Consider the following 22262-nt stretch of genomic DNA (forward strand, 5'->3'; position numbering starts at 1 on the left):
CATAAATCATTCTACTGGAATAAACTGAAAGCTGTGGTTGCAGAAAAAATGCTACGATTTTTTTTCCAAATATTTACGATAACTTTAATTCAATCGATATGTGAAATCAAATTTAAGTTCAGTTGTATTTAATCTATTTTACCTTACGAACAGTACATGTTTAGTAAACTCAATATTTAACTGATATCTGCCTCTTTGTGAAGATTGAATGAGTTTGATGAAGGATTTATGTTAAGTCTAATCTATGACCACTTTACCCCATCTTTCTGAAGTTGTTCTAAAATTTTACATGACATGAATCTAGCTTAGCTGTTTATGCTGACGAGTTCTTGAGACACCCGGAAATATGCCTGCACAACCAATATGTTAAAATTATTTACGAACAAAACTCTACAAAAAAGTTAAAAGAGGTGTTTAGATTTTCAAATTGTTCTTAAGTAAACAAAAATAATTTTTTCTCGAAATAAAATATTGCCAGAAGAAAAATGTGCAGTTCAAAATTTATTTCCTAATGGTTAATATCTAGTATAAAAAATTTACCCTCATTCTTTCAATTATTTCGAAAAAATAGCTTTTTATTTGATTTATGACCACTTTACCCCATTGACACTTTCCCCAGCAGATCCCACTATTTTCATCAAAGTCATGTGTGGCTTCGAAATACAGAACTTATTCGAGAATCTATCTTTTACGTTGAACAGGGGTGCCCCCCAAAGGGCAAGGGCGCACCCTCACTCCCCCGATTTCGCGAGAATACCCCCCAAAAGCAAGAGCCCCCATAAAGATGAAAAAACACCCCTCAAAACAAGCCCCTCCTAAAAATTTTAATGGCGCAGTCTGCGCCATGACCCTCTCCCCTCCCCCAGGTGAGCACCCTTGCGTTGAAATAAGTTCGATTCGAAAAACGGGGCTTTTAAGCTGCGAAATCAGCATGTAATCGCTAATTTAAAACGAGTCTGATTGCAAACCATCCCGAGGCGCAGCGTCATCTGCTGGATTTTCCACAGATTTTTTGACTTCACTTCTCGTCCGTCGAGAGTAGATCGGCACGCTGTTCTTTCCAGTCTGAGTTGGAACAGAAGTGGTGTAGAGAGTGCGTTGAAAGCTTCTGCGTTGTTTTCCACTTTAAGTTGCACTTCGTTATGTCCAAATTTTATAAACCTGGAGACATCATTTACTCCGGAAAACCATTTGCTCAATGTGTAAATTACGAGCTAAGAAAACTAATTTGTGATAATTGTTTTCGTTTTTCCCCTGGGTAAGCAATTTTTCATTCTTCTATCACGTAGTTTTCTATTTTACACGATCTGGAAAAGTTTTTCAAATTTCCAAGTGTTCAAAATGTGCGTTTCATGATTTGTAAATAAAATTAGAAATTTAATATATAGAAAGTTTTGGTTCAGATACTTTTTATTTATTTATTTATTTTTTTAATTAATAAGAGATCGAAACTGCCTTTGTTTTCCTAGTGAATGTCAACTAAAGTGTCAATTTCAGTCCCAAGTAAATTTCTGGAACAATACCATCTGAAAACCGAAAAAAGATATGTGTCTTCAGATGGTAAGCTTCATTTTACATTCCATCCATGACAAAAAATTTCAGATTTTATGTAATCTGTTGCCACATCCCAATCGCGATCTTCAAAAAAAAAAAAAAAAACCCACGCATTCTAAAAACATCGCGGTGAAAATAATTATAAGAGGAAATATTGTGTTTGATGTTCATCTAGGCTTGCCACACGTCCCGGTCGACAAAATTTCTGTGTCCCGGCCGGTTTACTTCATGTGCCGGAAAACGATACATTTGATTACAGAGGACCAAAAACATGTAAAAATAATTGATTTTGAAGAATTATCTAGGATAATTACTTTGGCATTTGTAACATTGACTTGAAAATTGTCATTTGTAAAATTGACTTGAAAAATTAATATAATTAGCTTGTAAGGATTTTTACAACAAGATTAAAACCAAAAAAAAACACTTGTTCTTGTCATTGAAAAATACATGTAAATATTATTAATTTTTTATTCCTCATTCAAAATGTTTCTTCTTACTAAAATAACTTGTGTAGATATTTAAATACAAGAAGTACAATTTCTTAATTTATCTGTTTGTGTCGTTTCTTATGACCCTTGTTTAGGATCAGAATGAGTAATAATTTACCCATAGCATTGGGATTGAAATTCCCTGTAAAATACTCTAAAAGCCCTCCAGGGGTATGTAACCCTTCGAATACTCGCGATGCTGAAGAGAGGGGGGGGGGGGGTATGCATTCCGGTGTCCCGGTTGAATATCTCAAAAATCTGGCAAGCCCCTAATCTAGAGCAGCGGTTCCCAACCTTTACTCCTTTGCGAACCCCTTCCAAATCCGAAAGAAGTTGGCCAACCCCTTGGGTACTAATTAATAATTTGCAAATAAAGAAAAAAAAAAAAAAAAAACACAGTCATATACGCAAATAAATTTGGGAGATTCTATTTTGGTTTGAGGCTGCTTCATAATTTATTAGAAAAACAAAAACATTTCTGCAAAATACAGAATTTCAAATATTGCTATGAACTAAAATTATAGCTAAAAATATATGTATGCAAAACATATTCACCAAAAAATATTCCCAATGATTTTTTTTTTTTTTTTTTTTTGAGCTTCAGTCATCTTTGAAAAAGTTTTTAAAATAGGATATTTGTGGAACAAAGAAGTTATATATATATATATATATATATATATATAAAGTTTGGCTCAAATATATGACAGTTTGAATCTCACCTTAGGTTCAACATTTAATCTGTTTCAGTATTTATCCCTGTTTATGATGAAAATCCTTCCTCACATAGAAACGTATTCAATAAGATAATAAAATTTAAAGTATCTTTTTCTGACACTGGGGATACATTTATCTCTATCCAGGGGTAGGAGTTGTCCAAAAATCTTAAAATTTCAAATATTGTCCTAAAACTTCGAGTTTTATCCTAAACTTACAGAAGTTTTCATTATTTATTCCCTACTTACGCAGAAAAATAAAATTCAACCTAAAAATGAAACTTTTCATGATGATATGCCTATATTTTAGAATAAAATAAACTTGGTAAATCCTAAAAAAATTTCTCTAAAAAAGAAAACGAGAAAAACCTATGATGCTGCTCCTTTTTTTTCTGCAGAAGGGCAGGGGGGATGCAGTTAACCAAAATACATGCTATATATGCCAAAATATTAAGCTGTTTGTTTTATTTATACTTTGTAACTCTTGCAATCATTCCTCTTCTGCAAAAAAAAAAAAAATGTATAAAAATAAAATAATAAAGAAAATAAAAACTGCTGTGCACGGAAAGAGTTATTAGGAGAGAGGGATATGATCTGATGTTTTTGATTTTTCCCATTTGAATATAAATAAAAATAAGAGAACCGGAGGGGGGGGGGGGGTCCTCCCTTTAAACTGCAGTTACGTGTCAGAGATAGGGGGGAGGAGGTGAAAGTTTTTTTCGCTAATTGAAAAATATAATAATTACAATGTGTTGAGTTAATCCCCAGATATAAATACTTGGTTCAAAAAAATTATTTGGAGCAATTTTTAAATGATTTGTCCCCAGGTGAGAAGTAATATTTATTTTTTAGTGCTGATCTTGCGTGTGGTCTGAGCATCAGTTTGTACTTACAGCACAAAGAGTCAGTTTGCTTTGTGTTTCTGTTCAGTGAAGTTGGATTAGTTCTTGCACATATCATTTTAAACGAAAGTCATTCACTTTTTGCTTTAAAAATGTAAATAATTAAAAGGACTATTTAAGAATTATTTTATTAAGGATTTTTTTCGTCATTCTTTGTAATACACTTTGATGAAACAACAACAAGGCAAAAGAAGCAATTGGACATACATTTATCCTACTGGTATGTGGTATAAAACTGTACTTCATAATGCGTTACTGTGTTGAAGAAAAAAAGATTGAATGCATTTTATTTCAGATTAACTAAACGTTCTTCTTTCCCCCCTCAAAATCATAAAGGTCTCTAAATTTATGTCTTTTTGAAAAGGACTACGAGTTTTTCACTTTTATAAGTATACACTGCGTGCATTAATCTTTTGAGTGCTAAAGAATCTTTTGGTCCTAGTACTAAATGAGTATATTGAAAAATAATAGAAGCGCCTATAACTAACTCTGCTTATTACACACACACAAAACGGGTATTTTTTACCAACAAATATTTTTCAGCTCTCTAATTACTAGAGAGATTTTCTGCACAAGTTTCATGAATCCATTTCTTTACATACAGCGCAAATTAAGTTGTACTATAGTTATCCGAGGATAGTTTTCTAAAGTAATTTATTTTCTCACACTTCCTGCGGTATTTTTTGGTTGCAAGCAGGGTTGCCAGATTCTTAAGAACAGTAAATACGGGACAGGCTTCTAGAAGTGAAAGGGAGGGGGGGGGGGGGGTATTTTTGAGGTGGCAGGCAAAAACTGGGTATTTTTAAGGGGTTATTTCCAACGTAGAACGTCTCTTCATGATGAATCAAAAAACTTCAATCGTAATAAAGCATTAAACCTTACAAAATGTCGCCGATCAAAGTACAAAAAATCGTTTTCATTGTGATTGACGACGCATGCGCATGGATATATTTCCAACATTAGTCAATGAGCAGAGGAAGCAATCATTCGGCTCCTCATGGTCTGCCGCCAAAACAAAAACCAAATTAAAACGAAAATAATTTTTGCGTTTGCTGCCACAAGATTTTCTTATTGCTCTTTATTTCACATGTTGTGTTATTTTTTCCCCTTAAAATAATGTCTCGTTTTGTAAAATATTGTTATTAGCCAGAATACGGGACTTTAGCCGTCCCGTATGGAAGTTCCCCGGGACGCGGGACAATTTTTCAAATTACGGGACTGTCCCTTGGAATGCGGGACGTCTGGCAACCCTGATTGCAAGCCTTTCTTTCTCTGTTTCAAAAACAAAACTTGATGTACATTTTAGTCGAGGAAGGCAGTGTGAAAATTGTAGCAACAAACACAGCAGCGCGATCGCACTTCAACACGTTTTCGGCACACCATTAAAAGAAACGGAAGCTATATAACCAGCGAATATTCTATTCTCTAAAAAGGTTTCAGACGCTCAAATCTACTTCATTTAATGTTTCCATCGTCTTTAATCGAAAAGCTTCTGAGAAAACTGAAGCATTCATATTCTTTCACCTGAATACATTGTATTCCAAAGTGGGGGGGGGGGGGCTTTTTCGTAATAGCTTCTATTTTCTATAATTTTCAATAAAAGTGGAAAAATTGTAAATCGCTTTGTAATGAAACATTTAATTCTCTAAATGAAAAATGTGTCATCATATACGAGTATGCTAAAATTTTATCTGAATAGTATCGAATGTGCGACAGACAAATAAATAAATGTGGAACAAAAATCGCTTGAACTTAAGACTTTATCCGAAGAAAGCTTTTTAAAATTCCGCCATTACAATACCTCTCGCGAACCCCCAAAAATTACATTGTAATGGCGGATTTTCAAATATTTTCGTAAAAAACAAAATATTCAATTTACACTCATAGTTACTACATTTTTTAAATTTAAAAAACGAGCCAGACTCTTGCACTTGGCTCAAAAAAATTCTTCAAAAATCTTTCAGCGGTTTAATAATCTTGGTGAAATAGAAAAATTCTCATTTTTTTCGATCGGCAACAAAAAGAAATACCATCTCTCTGTTGCGAGGCGCCATGCAGAATTAATAAGCTGGGGCGGGGATAGCGACGACCTTGAAAAGGCGCCAACGCGAGGAGTCTATCAAAACAATTGCATATATATATTTATATCTAAAAAAAAGAATAATCTTTCAATGCATCATAGGCGGATCTTGAATCTTGTTGAAATATACAGTAAAACCTGTCTACAACCGATACTGTTGGGACCTAAAAAAATAGTCATAGACAGGTTGTCGTTAAAGACAGTTTGATTATTCATGCTGACATTTTGCTGGGACCAGTGGGATTATCGTTATAGACAGGTTTATTGTTATAGACAGTATCGTTATACACAGGTTTCACTGTATTGAGAGAATGTTCGTCGAATTAAGTCATCGAATTGCAAACATGACAGCAAAAGACTCCAAACTTGAAATTTATTACTGGATTTCACCCATCTGTTTATTTTCAAAACTATAACATGTTCATAGTTTTGTGCACAGGCGGCCCGTTGGGGGAGGGGGGACTGCTCCTTCACTTCAAAAAGTAAAGGGGCCTTGCCCTCTCACTTTTCTGAGTCATAAAATGTAACCAAAAGATCCGTAACGTTATTCTTTCTTTGTGTTTTTCTAACATATTCATTTGTCATATTTTCCCCAACGCAATACTTACTGATAATTTACTGATTAACCCTTTCTTTGTAACAGTGCGAGTAGGATTAGTTGAGAGATTTATTGGGAGTTTGCTTGAGTTATTGCTTGACAAGAAGTGAATTTCGTCTGATTTCTTCAGTTTCTTGATCCGCCGAACACATTAAAGAAAAAAAAACATTATTGTGCAACAACCATTAAACTTTATGGCCGATCCGAAAGTCCATTTACAGTTCAATAATCTAAGAATATTAATAAATTTCTAAACGACATATCAGTTGGTTAAAAGGTAAATTGCAACATCATGTGTACTCATTAATTTTCTGAGCTCAGTTTATTCTAATATATGGTGTCATAAAATAAATAATAAACCAGGAGATAATAATGCCTTTTTGTACTTCTTTATTGCCTTCGATATTGCTTATTCTTTAAATATGTTAAATCAGCGGTTCCTAACCTTTTTCCTTTTGCGAACCCTTCCAAAATCTGAAAGAAGCTGGCGAACCCCTTGTGCCGTAAGTAATAAATAACAACCAAAAACACGCACGCACACACACAAAAAATTGAGGAGATTTTTTTTTTTGTTTTATGTTGTTTAATAGGAACAGGAATGAAAACATAATTGTAAAAAAATAGAAGCATAAAAAAGTGATTATTATTTATTATATATATATATATATATATATATATATATATATATATATATATATATATATATATATATATATATATATATATATATATTGGAGCTCCAGTTAACTTTAAAAATAATATTAATATTTTTGCATTGTGTTGACCCTTATAAGTCATTTGGCTTTAATTTTTGTTTATTTATTCCTTAATATTGTGCTTATTACTATAAAATGGCTGGTATTCGTAAAAAAACCGCTAACACCATTCAAAATTTGAATTTTTTCCCACAGTAGCGGTAAATTGGTTTGAAATGTCTCTAATGTAGTAAATTTATTTGTTTGTATAGTAAAGTGCTTGATAAAATGCTTTAAAGAAAGAAATCGGACCGAAAACAAGGTAAGAAAAGTTCAACCGGCAAATCGTAATCGGAGATTTAAAGTTAAAAAAATTACGAAAAATACACATTTTAGTGCTGTAAAAGTTTCTGCAAAGTAAAATGTAACATTTTACACTTAATTTTCACCTAAAATTGTTCGCCAAGTTTTCTGATTAGCTGGATTAAATGGGATCTCTTCCCGCAGAAATTTTCTTGGTCGTGCGAAAAACAGAAAGCTTACGCTTTTCGTCGCAAAATCAATGATAAATAAGCTCAAAATGTTTTAGAATTACGTCTTACTTACAGATAAAAATTAATTTAACATTTTTGGTTAAATTGTTGTATAATTGTAAGTAGAAGAAAAATTATGAACTTAATCTTAAGAACTTAGTTGGATCAGTTAAACAGGACGGTGGAGGTGTTTTAGTGTGAGGGTGCATATCAGCATCAGGACTTGGTAGTTTGGAATTTTTTGATAAAATAATGAATCATGCTGTTCCTATAAATATTTTAAAGACCAATTTTGAACTCTTAGCCAAAAATTTGGTTATTGGAAACAACTTTGTTTTCTATCAAGATAACGATAAGAAGCACACGGTTTTCAACGTTTGCGTCTAGTGCCTCGAAAATTGTCCTAAAATTTAGAAAATACCCCCTACGAAAATAGGGCTTTAAGACGAAAATATAGCTAGAAATAGTAGGACTCGAAGTGTGGTTGAACACTTATTCAGAAATTACGCAAAAAAAAAAAAAAAAAAAAAAAGAAGAAAAAAAAAAAGAAAGAAAAAGAATGAAATTTATTACCAGACGTTTAAAAGGTGTTATGGATGCTGTATGATATTCCACTAATTAATAACTTAATCAAAAGTTAGATTATTCAATAATATATAGACATATTTTAAAGTGTACGAAGACTTTTGTGAGATAAAATTTCCGGCACTTTTTGGTATTTGATTTTTAAAAAAATAAGTTTTAATATTTTTTAAAAACGTTTCATGTAGTTTTGTTAAAAATAGATCATAGATCTTATAATGCCTATTCCGAAAGATTAATTTTAACCAATGAATTGGGGCCTATTTCGTTGAAAGTCGAAGGTGTACGAAGACTTTTGGGAGCCACTGTACGTAATATTCTGTAAGACTTAGAGTCCCCTTCTTTCGTAAACCAAAAAAATCTTGAATAATCTCTATCTTCCTCAGCTATACCGATGGTTAAAAATGCACCCTGAATATCACTGCAAAACGCATGTTCGTATTCGCGAAACCTCAAAATCACATCAAGAATCCGAGGATTCAGAGCAGGCCCAGAGTACAGACAGTCATTCAAAGATTTTTGATTTGCACCCTTTGACGATGCGTCAAAAACCATACGCACTTTCGTAGTTTCTTTATCGGTTCGCGCTACCGCAGAATGGGGCATGTAATAAGAATTCATTCAAAATCTGAGACATTCTTCGACAATATTCCCTTTTAGCAGCTCCTCAACAATATTTATTACACTCATTATACAGCCAGTCATTTTCTTTTATTTTAACCTTTAACTTATCAAATCTTCGGTTCGCTATCTCCCAATTATTGTGCAATTCACTTGGCTTTTATCCCCAAAATAATTTTTTTTCATACATCCCATTTTTAACCGACTTCAAAAAGGAGGCGGTTATCAGTTCATACCGTATGTATGTTTTTTTTTTTTGTTTGTCCACTCACAGCGTCTCACCTAGTGAACCGATTTTGATGATTCTTCTTTTAATGGATAGGGGATGGCTCAACTTAGGTCCCATTACTTTGTTTGACCATATTTGTCCTTTAGGAAAAAAGTTATGGGCAAAAAACAGTAAATTTTATGCAATTTCCCTATTAAATGATTAAATTTAAAACCCATTGTTAAGAAAGTTTGGTGCCATACGACAGTAACATTAATAGTAATTGTAATGATAATTTTGAATGAAGGCTTCTCTGAAGCAAGCATCAAGTTTCTTCATGGGGATATTTCGATAATCGGGAATCTGGCGCTGTCGTCTCATTTTTGGCGTAAATAATTTTATTTTGGTTATCCTGCTGATAGTAGTATTTTTATCGTTATCGTCTATGCCAATAACAGATGATCGGGGTTAAGTAAGAAGATACAGGATTGCATAATAAGCAACTTAGATGCTGTGAAATGAAAATTTGTTAGGAAAAACGTAATACTTAAATAGTTATAGTTAAATTAACTACACATGAATTCCAGAGAGGAAGAAAGATAAGTTTTTAGTGCCAATCGCTTAAAGTTTAACGCTTGTTCATAGTTCTTTTTTTTTTAGTATGGTGCATTTTTATAAAAAAAATAAGGTGAAGTTTCGTGATGGTAACTTCTTATTATTTCTGAAATACCTACATTTACACTAAAAAGAATGAAATAAAAAAATTTTGAAAAAAAAAATAGAACCGACTTCAAAATTGCTCTAAAAAGTGAAAAATAATTTTATTCTTTAAACATCATCGATAATGCTTTTAAACATAATTTTTGAAGTTGGCGCAAAAACAAAACGTAAAATCCAGGGTAACCATGCTTTGTTCGTAATTTTTTTCAGAAAAGCATCCAAAGTTACGAACGAAACATTTATATCGTTATTCAAATATGTTGTCATCAATGCATAATTTATGTGATAGTGAAGAAACTTGGCCTGGTTAAATTTATAGTTGTAGTTGAGTTATGTCTGTGAATGATTTTATCTATCGTTTTTGCGCCAACTTCAAAAATTATGTTTAAAAGCATTATCGATGATGTTTAAAGAATAAAATTATTTTTCACTTTTTAGAGCAATTTTGAAGTCGGTTCTATTTTTTTTTTTCAAAATTTTTTTATTAAACTTTAAGCTTTTCTCAAAATCCGAAATGAAATTTTTATCGCAGTCCGACAAACTCTTTTCCGTATCATGAATACCCATGGATTCTAAATTCCAAAATTGGGTCAAATTTTTATTTAAGGGGGTCCGGGACACATTTTGAAAAAATTTTTATTATGTACTTTAGAGTTTTGAAATTTTTTGAACTGATTCATCATTTATTTAATAAGCAAAATCATAACATAAATATGAAAAAAAATTATTTTCTTATTTAAATTTAATTAGTTTTTTTCAAAAAAATGGGGTTGCTTTAAATTGCTATAATTCAAAATATTGTTGGTCAATTTTCAATTTTTTTTCAAAAAAGTATGCACAAATATCTAAGCTTTAATTTTTATTCGGCGATTTTAAAATATTGATTCAATAAAAAATAAAAAATATTTGAAGAAAAATTTCGAAAAATTCGAAGATACTTTTTTTTAAAAAAATCATAATTTTTGCAGTAAACGTTTCTTTCAAATTCGCCGAATAAAAATTAAAGTAAATTGCTTGAAAAAGATATGCTCCAAGTTTCATTACTTTATCTCTATCGGTTCCTGACTTATAAGAGTTTGAATGCAGGAAATCGGGAAAAATTGCATCATGGAGAAAAACGCGTTTAAAGTTTTAAAGTTATGTACACATTCGTTAGATGCATGCAACAAAAATAACTATAACTTTCGTTCTATTTAAGGTAGAAACAAGATTCAAACGTCCTCTTAAGCAGAAAAAAACGGAGCAATTTTTCAAATTATAAAAAAAATTTGCAAAATTTGAGGATTTTTGTGTCCCGGACCCCCTTAAATCGGAACAACATTCAACTTTAAAAACTGAGGTTTTTTTTTTATAACTTGCGTCTACCTTAGATATTCTACTTTGAATTATTGTACCGAAAATGGTATCAATTGCAAACCAAGTTTTTTTTGTTATCTTCTCCTTTTTTTCGATATGAATTTGCCTAAAATACGAGGTACGTTTTTAAAGTAAGTACCATTTTGAAATAAAAAATGAGCAATTACAGATAGAGCAAAGAAATTAATTGGGCAAAAATTTGCCATCCTTACGCTATTCATCGACATTGCTCCTGTGATTTTCCAAGCATTTTTCATAGCCTGGTGCAGGTTTTTGTATACCTATTCGTAGAAAGTAGCCGCCTGTGTAGTCAACCATGAGGACTCTTACAGGGCTTTGGCTGGGACTTTTTTGAACATCCTCCGGACTGCCCCGACCTCGCTCGCAGCAACTTTCATTTGTTTCGGCACCTGAAGTCTTTCCTTGGCGGTCGATGGCACAACATTAATGATGAGCTCAGAGAATATGTTACAATTTCGTTAACTGCACAGGCGGCAACTTTTTCCGAATGGGTACACGAAAACCTGTACCATGCTATGAAAAATGCTTGGAAAATTACGGAGGCAATGTCGAAAAATAGCGTAAGGGTGGTATATTTCTGTGCAATAAATTTCTTTGCTCTGTCTGTACTTGTTCTTTTTTTGTTTCAAAACGGTACTTACTTTAAAAACATGCCTCGTATTGCGCCTATCGATAGGGAAATTTCACTTTCATTTATGCTAGACATTTTAATGCCTTTAGCATTAAGCGCCTGTTGTATCTTATTCGTCGAAGATCTAAATGGCGTACCAGAAATGAGATATCGCTGAGCAAAGCTTCTATGCATATTTTCTTTTCAAGGTCACGAGCATTGCTAATAGTTAATTGCACAACATCATATTTCCTACTCATCGATTCTCTCGAACCAAATGTATATGTTACCGTTAAATTATGAAATTCGTTGCTTCATAGAATACCTCGTTATTTCATGGATCGTGTCCGTTTAAAGTGTAAATCTCTCTTGTATTTCATGGTTTAACTAGTTATTTCATGAAATAACAATCTGCAGCTCATTAAAGTGTAAAATAATCTATATCATATATCTTACACGACAAATACATTTACCTTCCACCCCTATTGCATTTATGAACTATTCCAGGCCATTGGGAGAGAACTTGTTTAGCGTGTTGGCGCAATGTTTTTGCTTTAGAAATAATGTTATTTGTAATTCCAAAGGCTCATTTTAGTAATCCTTATTTATGGAATACCTAGTTATTTCATTTTACATCAATTGTTTTTTTTACACTTTAACTGCTAGGTAATTTATAGAATACCTAGTTATTTCATAGAATAACTAGTTAAAGTGTCAAATTAATAGCATATTACGCACTTTAACGGACACGATCAGTTATTTTATGGAATAACTAGGTATTCTATAAAAATAACTACATTATATACTTTAACGGTAATATATTTACCAATAAATCTCCCTGTCTTATTACTGGCAATTTTAATTCAATCGCTAAATCCCTTTTCAAAAAACACTTTCGCGAAGCGTTGTCGAGCCATAAATTTATTTCCTTTTTATATGATTCATGCTCTAAAAGAACATTGCAAGTTTCCAATAATACCTCATCGCAGCTAGAAGTGTTTACATTCGAGCAGGAAATGATCTTATTAGAAGGAATTTCAGATTCGCTTGTTTCGTCTGCCGCCGAGCCAGAGGCGCCAGTGCCCGGGGAGGGCCAAACTACTTTATTCCCTTCACAAATTAATTCCGAATGGCGTTTTTTACACTTACCACAAACCTTTTTTGCTTCACAAGTTCGAAATATATGACACGAGATAAGCAAAGATAACAAAGGCCATTTTTTCTTAATGATAAGTTCCTATTTTCAATAGATAACGGACATTATTATGATCATTTTGGTTTTCCGCCTAAGAAAAAACGCATTTATTTACATTTACGACAAACGCAGAAGTTGTGGGGATATTCGAAATATTTTTATATTTATTACTAGTAGAATCTGATTTTTTGTTATTGTATGTTCCATGCTTCTGATTAGCTCTTTCGAAAGAGTAATTTTTAGTTTCTTTATGTGGATCCGAATCGTATGAATTCATTAAATGCGTGTTTCTTTCACGACACTCAATTTCAACCTTCAAAAATCTCAATAACTCTGAAATCAAATTTTCATTTTTCCCGTATGACTTACGACTAAATTCCAGTGACAAGTCCCGAGGAAAAGATTTTAACAATATCGGATAAAGTAAAGAACTATAAGTATTAGTCAGTAAATTACCGCCCATTAGCCAGGGCTAAAGCAGAAATACATGAAATACACCTCCAGCTCAGTCATTTCCAGCCGAGGACTGCAGTTTCGTGCTTATTAAACTCCTCCTTCGTCACGCATCATAGCACTTTGTTGTAAAAGCAGCAGTTTTTAAAATGTAAGAATGACTAAAATGACAAGAGACAAGTGAAGCAAGTGATGTCAAGGACACTAAGACTTCTTTGCACATTAAAATGCACGCTCAAGTTAAGGATGTCTGGTTTTGTCTCCTTGAAAAGCGCGTGGATTTCTTACCGAAAACCCCCGCGTAAAATGGAACTCTGCGTTCGAGGAGGCGGGGCGAAGTGCCTTCTCGTGAAAAACGGATTATAAATTTTGAGCTTTCAAGTTGCTAAAGAAAAACTGCAAACTGCTTTCTTTTAAGCTCACAGCTCAGTAGTTTTCAGCTTGATCTATCCAGAGAAGGTCTCCCAGATTGTAGAAATGTGGAAGAAACATCTTTTTGTCAGAGGTAGATCAACATCCTCAAAGTTTGGTTAATATTTGATTTTGCGCAATAAATGCAAAAGAGAAGAAAAAGGCTGAAAAAGCAATACAACTCTATTTCATAAAATCTTCATTTTGTACGTTGAAAATTTTACAATAATGCAACAATATTTCAATGACTTATGGATGTGGTTGTTCAGGGTTGGGTTTTGGACTGTCCAAAACTGGTTTAGGAAAGGACAGGTGGTTTTTACCGTCCAAAACTGTCTAAAGCTTTCCAAAAGTGTCTGAAACTGTCTTAAACTGTAAAAAGATACAGTTATCTCTCTGTTTAACAACGCTCTACTTAACGACTTTCTCTGTTTAAAGACGACTGTAAACGGTCCCGAATGCTCTACTGTAGTTTTAGAAGTATTGTATTTAAGGACGCATTCTGCTTATGGACGACTTTTTGTGTTACCTTGAAAGTCGTTAAACAGAGAGCCAACTGTATGTTAAAGCTAAAGTGGTGTAATCTAATCACTTCGTATTTACTGCAATATTCGTAATGCATAAATATAGATGTTAATGAGGTTTGATTAATGAGTTTTGGATAATATGTTTCTCAAACGTACATTAAAAAAATATTTTACTTAAAAAAAATTGCCAATATAACTCTATTACACAGAAGCTTCCTTATGTAACAACAGTAGGTAGAGTTATGAAAGGAAATTCACAACACCACGTAGACAACTAATTTCAGTTTCATTTATGACTCAAAGGAATGTTATTAAGGTGCAAAAAAAAACTTTAATTTTTTTAGTGGTTTTTGCAAATAAGTTTTAGATGATGTTTTAACAAAAAATATTTTTTAATTCATAGATTAAAGAACAGGAAATTGATGATTAAACACTTATATTTTAAAATTTGTGATATTATTTTTTAAATTCATATTTTAAATATAATACATTTTGTAACAACAAAAAATTGTGATTTATTGCATTTAAGATAATTATTGCACTATATTTTGAACACTTTCTTTAGCAGACATGCATAAATGTTGAAAATGCTGGTTTATGGGAAAAAAACCTCATGCATACAAATTGAAATTTTTAATGAAGAATTTAATTGCTACGTAACAAGATTTAAATCAGCTGTTTTAATAAGTTACATGTATATTTGTACTTGAATGTTCACATTGAATAAATATATTAAATAGTAAAAAAAAAAATTTTGGCACATTTTGTTCTTTTTCTGATATTTTCTCACAAAATATAGTTAATCGAAAAAAAGATTTGGACAGTTTTCGACGCAAGAGTTTTGAACAGGATGGTAAAAACCTTGCAAAAGGGGACCCTTTCCTTTAATATCATTGAAAGTAAAAATGGTATTAAACTGCATTTTTGGAGCTTCAATTTCTAAAAAAGTCTGAGATGAATTCCTACGTTTCTTCCAACTTTAAGAACTATATTCTTCAACCACGTTTAAGGTTTTAAATTCGAAAAATTTACGTGGAAGGGCATGTACGTCTCCCCTTTAGCAACAACACCAGTCCATGTGTTTTTCGAGATACACTTAATAATTTTCTGCGGGAGAACCTGTTCTTGTTTCTGTGAGATATTACTTTATGTCTGAGATCATGTTGCGAATTGAAGAGCTTGCTGAAAAAAGAGGTAGCTCCAAATTTAAATTTTCAAAAGGTCAACTTTTAGATTATTTGCTTTGAAAACATCATATTACATGTTGCTGGTTTAAAAAATTTTTGCACCAGAAAATATGTAAACTGGCTTTTTCAAGGAATAAAAATCTAATCTTTTTTTTCCGCGTGTGTGTGTGTTTGTAGGGGGGGGGGGGGGTTCAATATGATCACATACTTCCTTAAACCCCGAAGACGTTAAGCCCCCCCCCCCCCCCCCCCAATATTTTTTGCAAGTCGGCGCTCCTGAAAAATATCATTTAGTTAATCTGAGACAGTTCCCTGAAAGATATTTTTAAAGGTTTTTCTGTAATTGACTTATTATTAGTGATACAGATAAAAAGTACCCTGTGACAGAAAACGACACTTTAAATTTTATTACCTTTTGGACTAAGTTTCTATGTGAAGAAGGATTTTCATCATAAACAAAAAAATACTGAAGCAAATTAAATGCTGAACCTTATCTAAAACTAAAACTGTCTGATATTTAAGCCTAACTTTGAACCTCTTTATCCCACAAGTATCCCATATTAAAAAAATTTCAAAGTTGACTGAAGCTCAACAAAGGTTATTTAACAAAAAAAAATAATAACTGGGTTTGTTACCTTTGCATTCATTTTCTAGCCATTTCAGTTCGTAGCAATTTGTTTTCGCTCTTGTCTTGTCCATAGTTTACTATGGAGCAGCATCCAAAAAAAAAGTATCCCAAAATTTTTTTTTGTGTGGGGGTATGCGTTTTTATTTTTATTTATTTATTTTTTTTTTTTTTTTTTGCTGGTTACTTATTACTACCTAAAGGGTTCTCAAACTTCTGTTGGATTTTGGAGGGGGTTCGGAAGGGGGGGAAACGGTTGGGAACTGCTGATCTAGAGAATGGACTATTATGTTTTAGATGAAATGAACTTACATGGATAAAAAAAAAGCATTACTACTGGAATGAAACGCAGCTGTCCATCCGAAATCGTCCTCTTTGAGGCAGATTTACAGCCTCTTTCCATGAGACGCCAGGCCAGTTTAGTCAAATACTTCAATACATTTTCTAGTATAGATCATGGAAACAAAACTGCTTGCTACCTAAACAGTTGGACAAGCAATAAAAGACTAAAGAGAAACAGCCCCTTTTCACTGATAAAATCACAACAACTAATTGCATCAAATGTGGAACCTCACTATATTCATTGTAACTTAAATACTTGTACAGACCTCTCCAATGTGGAGTTTTGTGATGGTCTCCTTACCACCCTCAATAAGAAAGAATGTGTTCCTGAACTTCTTAGACAACCGGCCCTGGAAGTCATCAATAAAATCTCTCCAAATGATATTACAATATATTCAGATGGCAGCAAAATGAATATTCAGGCAGGTAGTGGAACTTACATTAAAACTGCTCAAGAGAAGTTCTTCCTAAAGCAACGAAATCCAGATTTTTGTTCAGTTTTCCGAAATGAATTAATTGCCTTTGGATACTTTCTGACAGTAAAAGTTCAATTCAACACCTCAGAAACTGGTCCCTCATAGAAGACAAAACTAGCCTATCAATCCTACGTAAAGTAAAGCTCAAAGCCCTTCAGCATAAGGTCCACTTTCAATGGATCCCTTCCCATGTCGATATCTACGGTAACGAGCTGGCCGATAGTCTTGCCAAAGAGAGTCTTGCCCATCCAACACCTTTCACCTCGGAGCTCACCTATCTAGAACGGTTCTCCAAGCAAAAAGCCAATAATAAAGAAAAATGGTTAATACCTCCATCTCACAATTGGTACAGAGGCAAAAGGCCAGGACAAACTCCTGCCCTTCCCTGTGACAGGCAGACTAACACCCTTCTGTCTCGCCTCGCCAGTGGACATCTGAAAAGTCTCACTTTCTCTGGAAGCACCAAGAGGTTCCCCATCTGCCCTAAATGCCAACAAGACCAGGCATCACCACAGCATATCTTGAGCTGCCTGGGATTGGACTGGAACGACACGTAGCCGTTAGTTGAATCAACTGATCGAAAAATTTGCCTGTCTACTAGTTGACTGGTATTGATCAACTAAAAATGGATTCAACTCATCGGGATAAGACTGTAACAGACGCTCGACTTTTTTGTAATGTGATTTTACTGCTGGGACACATCACTAATTTTAAATTCACCATTATTTTCAGGACTTCTTATGTTTTATGTTCTGTAGTGATGGAATTACATGTTCTTGATTTTGCCTCGCCCACTCAAAAAGCAATTCAATCGCATCTAAGTTCATTTCAACCACTCGTAAAATAATTATCATTAAATTTATCACAACTTATCTTAATTTGTTGAAGGCTTTAGAAAATAAATACTTTTGTTGGGATATAACATTGACATAGGGGAATTCTAATACTCTAAAACAGTGGTGCTCAACATACGGCTCGCAAAACTGATTCATGGGGCTAGCTGAAATATCGGGTTTAGATAAATGAATTTACCGAAAAACGTGGCTTTTTCTACTTTAAAGAACGAAATCACTGTCAAGTTACATGGACGGTTAGATGCACTGTTGACACCTAAGGGCAATTCCAAACTTCTCCAAGACTCATGTAAGCTTTGTCCCATTTATTATTATTCTGCCCTATTTATTAGGCATCTAAGCATCAGTATATTGCATTCTCTCTGTATTTTTTTTCACTTAAATTTACATGTTAAAGACAAATAAGAAAAGTTTATAATTAGTTTCCATAGTGTGCACTGACATTTATCCCATCACAAGCACAAGTAAGTTGTTCGAAGAGGTAGTGACATTCACGTAAAAGAGTGCTAAATGCCTATTTTCGAAAATAGGGAGAGTTCGTCACTAAATAGTACTATTTTCTTCGTGTAACAAGGTCATGGAAATTTTTTATCCGAAGTGAGTATGAACCCTATCACAGCGTACCCTTTTCGCGTACATCAAGGAGTACGCGTACCACCGCTTGAGAACCGTTGACGTTAACGGTGTCATTTTCATCTTTACCTGCATGTTACGATTGATCCCCCCCCCCCCTTTTTTTGCAGATTACTTTGGAAGCTGAAAGCCTGTTGCAATTGCAGATACGTTTATTATTGCGGTAAACCATGTCAGGTGAGTGAAAAGTCAAATAATATGCTTTGCTTAGATGATAGTTACTGTCAATTTTATTTAGTTGATGACAGATTTGCTAACATTTGCTGATCGCTAGTAAACTATTGTTTTAAATGATTTCTTTTTCTTACCACGATGCTTTCTAGTTAATCGCTCCTAGTAGAAAAATAATGAAATTATAAATTATTTTACGCAAAAATATTTTTATTTTTCAAATTGAAATATAACTGTCTTAATTGTACATTCTGAGATGTGTTTTCCTGAATTGCTTTATAAAAAACCATATTTCTACTCTGACGTTCACGTATTTTTAAATCGTGAAATACACTTCTCTTAAGTTCCATCATAAGATTACTTTAACCTGTTAAGAACAAAATCAGGTTTTCGTTCGTTAAATACGACTATCCAGACATCCATGTTATATCTATGCAGTGTACACTTATTTATATAAAGTCCGGGACGACGGAAGAAATTGGACGAAATTGTGCAAAATGGATTAAATTGAACCAAATGAAAATCCATTGATTTTCCCGAAGCTTAATGCGTGAAATGTTTCTATCCAATATTCAATAGAATTAAAACATAATTCAATTAAATTATTATTTATTGGAATATTTATTAATAGTTAATATTTTAAAGTTTTTCATTGTAATTGAAATTAATTGATTGTACATTAATCACAATTAGGGGTGCGACATCGATGTCGGTGTTTTTATCATTTTACTTTCGATGTTTTTGGAAAAACATCGATGTTTTGGGTTCGATGTTTTTTCGATGCTGATGTTTTTGTATTTTTATTGAAATCTTTACTAATAATAAAGCTTAAATTCTCTCTGTCTGGATGTCGAGATCTCTCTTTGCCAGTATCTCTGTGACGCTCATAGCGCCGAGACCGGTCGGCCGATTTTCATTAAATTTGACACAAAGTTAATTTGTAGCAAGGCGGTGTGCACCTCGAAGCGATTTTTTTCGAAAATTCGATTTTGTTCCTTTTCTATTCCAATTTTGAGAACATTTCACCGAGCAAATTTATCATAACGTGGACAAGTAAATTACCAATATATCCTAACATGGAACCGTATCAAGGGCGAGCAAATTGGCGAGAAATTCACCATCCATTATTTGTAAATATACAGGCGAATCAAATGACCTTTTAACTTTCTACTGCGGGCAAAGCCGCACGGCTATTACTAGTTTATAATAAAATATCTCACAGGAGAAGCGACATCGATTGAAAAACATCAGTGTTTCAAAACATCGATCAATTGACCCAACAACATTGAACTCTCAGAGACATCGACATCAATGTCATACCCATTGTACTATATACAAAAGGAGTTAATGTCTGGCAAAAGAAGTACTGAAGCCCTATAGTTTTTAAATGCATTTTAATTATTGCGCATATTCAATTTCATTTTTTACGCCACTGCTCATGACATTACAAGTGATGAAATGCCATTCATTGATGCCATCATAGCAGAGCGCAATATTTTGGCATTAGGTGCTAACTAACTAATGAATTTCATGTTTGCTTCAGAAAAACATTCATTCAAAGTCATCATAATAATTGCTTTTAATATTACTCTTTAATGGCAATCTTTTTTTTTTTCGTGACAGTGCGTAAACATTCAGAGAGCCAATGGAGTCGCACGCCAAAGTACATCACTTTTGATCACATAAAGACCACGCCTTATTTCTAAAATCACATTAAAAATTGGGAAAAAAAAAAATTCTGGCTCCATGTTTTTTTTTTTTTGCTTATTCTATCAATATTAGAGACGAAAAGTAGTACTTTTGAGTGAAGGAAACAACCCCAATGTTAGAACTAATTTTGTATTTTTAATATAATTAGCACAATTCTTTCTCATCATCAACGTACCTCAGAGCCAGAGGAGCGTAAATCACATTATGATAATTTTGCAGTAGAAAGGAGAAAATTTTTTTCTGGCGCATGCAAAAAGGATGACATATGTCTAATATGGCATTGATATAATTGGCATTGATGAGGATAAAAATCCTAAGAAAGCAATGATAGTGGATAAATTTAATGCTTGCTCCGGAGAAGCCTTGATTCAAAATTTTTCTTATGATTACTATTAATATTGTTGTTGTAACGCAACAAAATTTGTAACAATGGGTTTTATATTTAAACATTGAAAGGGATAATTACATGAAATTTTCTATTTTCCATCCTAACCGAAATAAATTATTTTATTTTAGATTTTTTTTTTTTTTTTTTTGCATTAAGTTGAACCTTAAGATTAAGTAAATCATTTAGTGAAATCCTGAAGTCTCTTCTAAGTGGTCTAGATGCTGAGATATAAGCAAAAGCTGTCCTCAGGTTTTTCCGTGACATTCAGGCCAAGTATAATAAAAGTGCTTGAAAATTATCATGATGTCGAAAGACGGAACATTAATTACTTGAAATCATTTGACTACAAAGTGAAGCTTAAAAAATTTTTTTAAAAAGAAAACGAAGAGGGTTTTAAATTACTTGGAAGCTTAGGAAAAGAATTGTTTCCTTTAAATTATGGATGATCATATCATTTTCAGCAAAGTTACCCCCCACTGAATGAAAACACTCTTAATCATGACTATCAAAATCGGCTATTTTTAATCGACCAAAAAGCGGAGGAGGTTCTCAATTCGACCCTTATATTTTTTTACATATGATCACGCATAACTTTTTACAGAATAGTCGGATTTTGATAATTCTTTTTTATTGGAAAAGGTATGCCCCGAGGTTAGTCCCATATAAATTTGAAAGAAACATTAATACCCTAAGGGTGGGAAAAGGGGGTGGTTTGTTGTTCTCTCACAGATTTTTACTTTTTTTTTTTCATATATGACCACGCATAACTTTTTACAAAATAGTATAATTTTGATTATTCATTTTTTTATAGTATTGGAAAGTATTCTTTTTTATATTATAGTATATTGGAAAGGGTAAACTCCGAGGTTTTGATCCCATATAGTTTTTTAAAAAAATATCCTACCCTAAGGGTGGGAAAAGGGTGATTTGATGTTCACTCACATATTTCTTGATGCTAAGCATGATGCAGAAATAAGTTTTCGAGATATTTGTAGAATTGTGTGTCGGATTCAATACTAACAATAGGAAAATGTTGGAATTAGACGTTTTTTTCAGCGGAAACCACATAAGCGAGCTTGTACAACAAAGTTAACATACAAAAGATGACAAAATGCAAAAAAAAAAAAAAAAAAAAAAAAAAAAAAAAAAAACTGAAAAAATGAAAAAATTGCAGTTACTGCCCTTAACCTGCCCACGGCTGTGTAGATCTCTCAATCTCTGATTAGGATTAGTTTTTGGTGCCAGACGTTCAAAGTTTTTTACATTCAGGATTTTTATGAAAAATAGGAGGAAGTTTTTTGATGGTGACATGCTATTTTCGAAATACATTTACACTAAAAGGAATGAAATAAAATTTTTAAATAAAAAAATAGAACCGACTTCAAAAACTGCAGCTGGAAATTGCTCCAAAAAGTAAAAAATAATTTCATTCTTTGAACAGCATCTATACTACTTTTTGGACATAGTTTTTGAGGTCGGCGCAAAAAGAGTAGATAAAATCATACTTAAACATAATTCAATTACAAATGTAAATTTTAATGGACACAGGTTCTTCAATAGAACTCGCATACAACATTTTTAACAACATATTTGTGTATCGATATGA

At 32.9% G+C, this 22262-nt stretch overlaps 1 protein-coding gene across 1 annotated transcript in view; it reads left to right on the top strand.

The window, feature by feature from the left end:
- The first annotated feature begins 1106 nt into the window (after positions 1–1106).
- The window catches only part of LOC129217781 (N-lysine methyltransferase SMYD2-A-like), a 61685-nt gene continuing 40529 nt past the window's right edge, over positions 1107–22262 (top strand). The window contains exons 1-2 of the mRNA XM_054852124.1: positions 1107–1258; positions 18498–18564. Coding sequence (XP_054708099.1) covers positions 1143–1258; positions 18498–18564 — 183 coding nt within the window. The 5' untranslated portion in view covers positions 1107–1142. The remainder of the gene's footprint in view (positions 1259–18497; positions 18565–22262) is intronic.

This window comes from Uloborus diversus, chromosome 2 (assembly GCF_026930045.1).
Source record: "Uloborus diversus isolate 005 chromosome 2, Udiv.v.3.1, whole genome shotgun sequence".
In the NCBI taxonomy this organism is placed as follows: Eukaryota; Metazoa; Arthropoda; class Arachnida; order Araneae; family Uloboridae; genus Uloborus; species Uloborus diversus.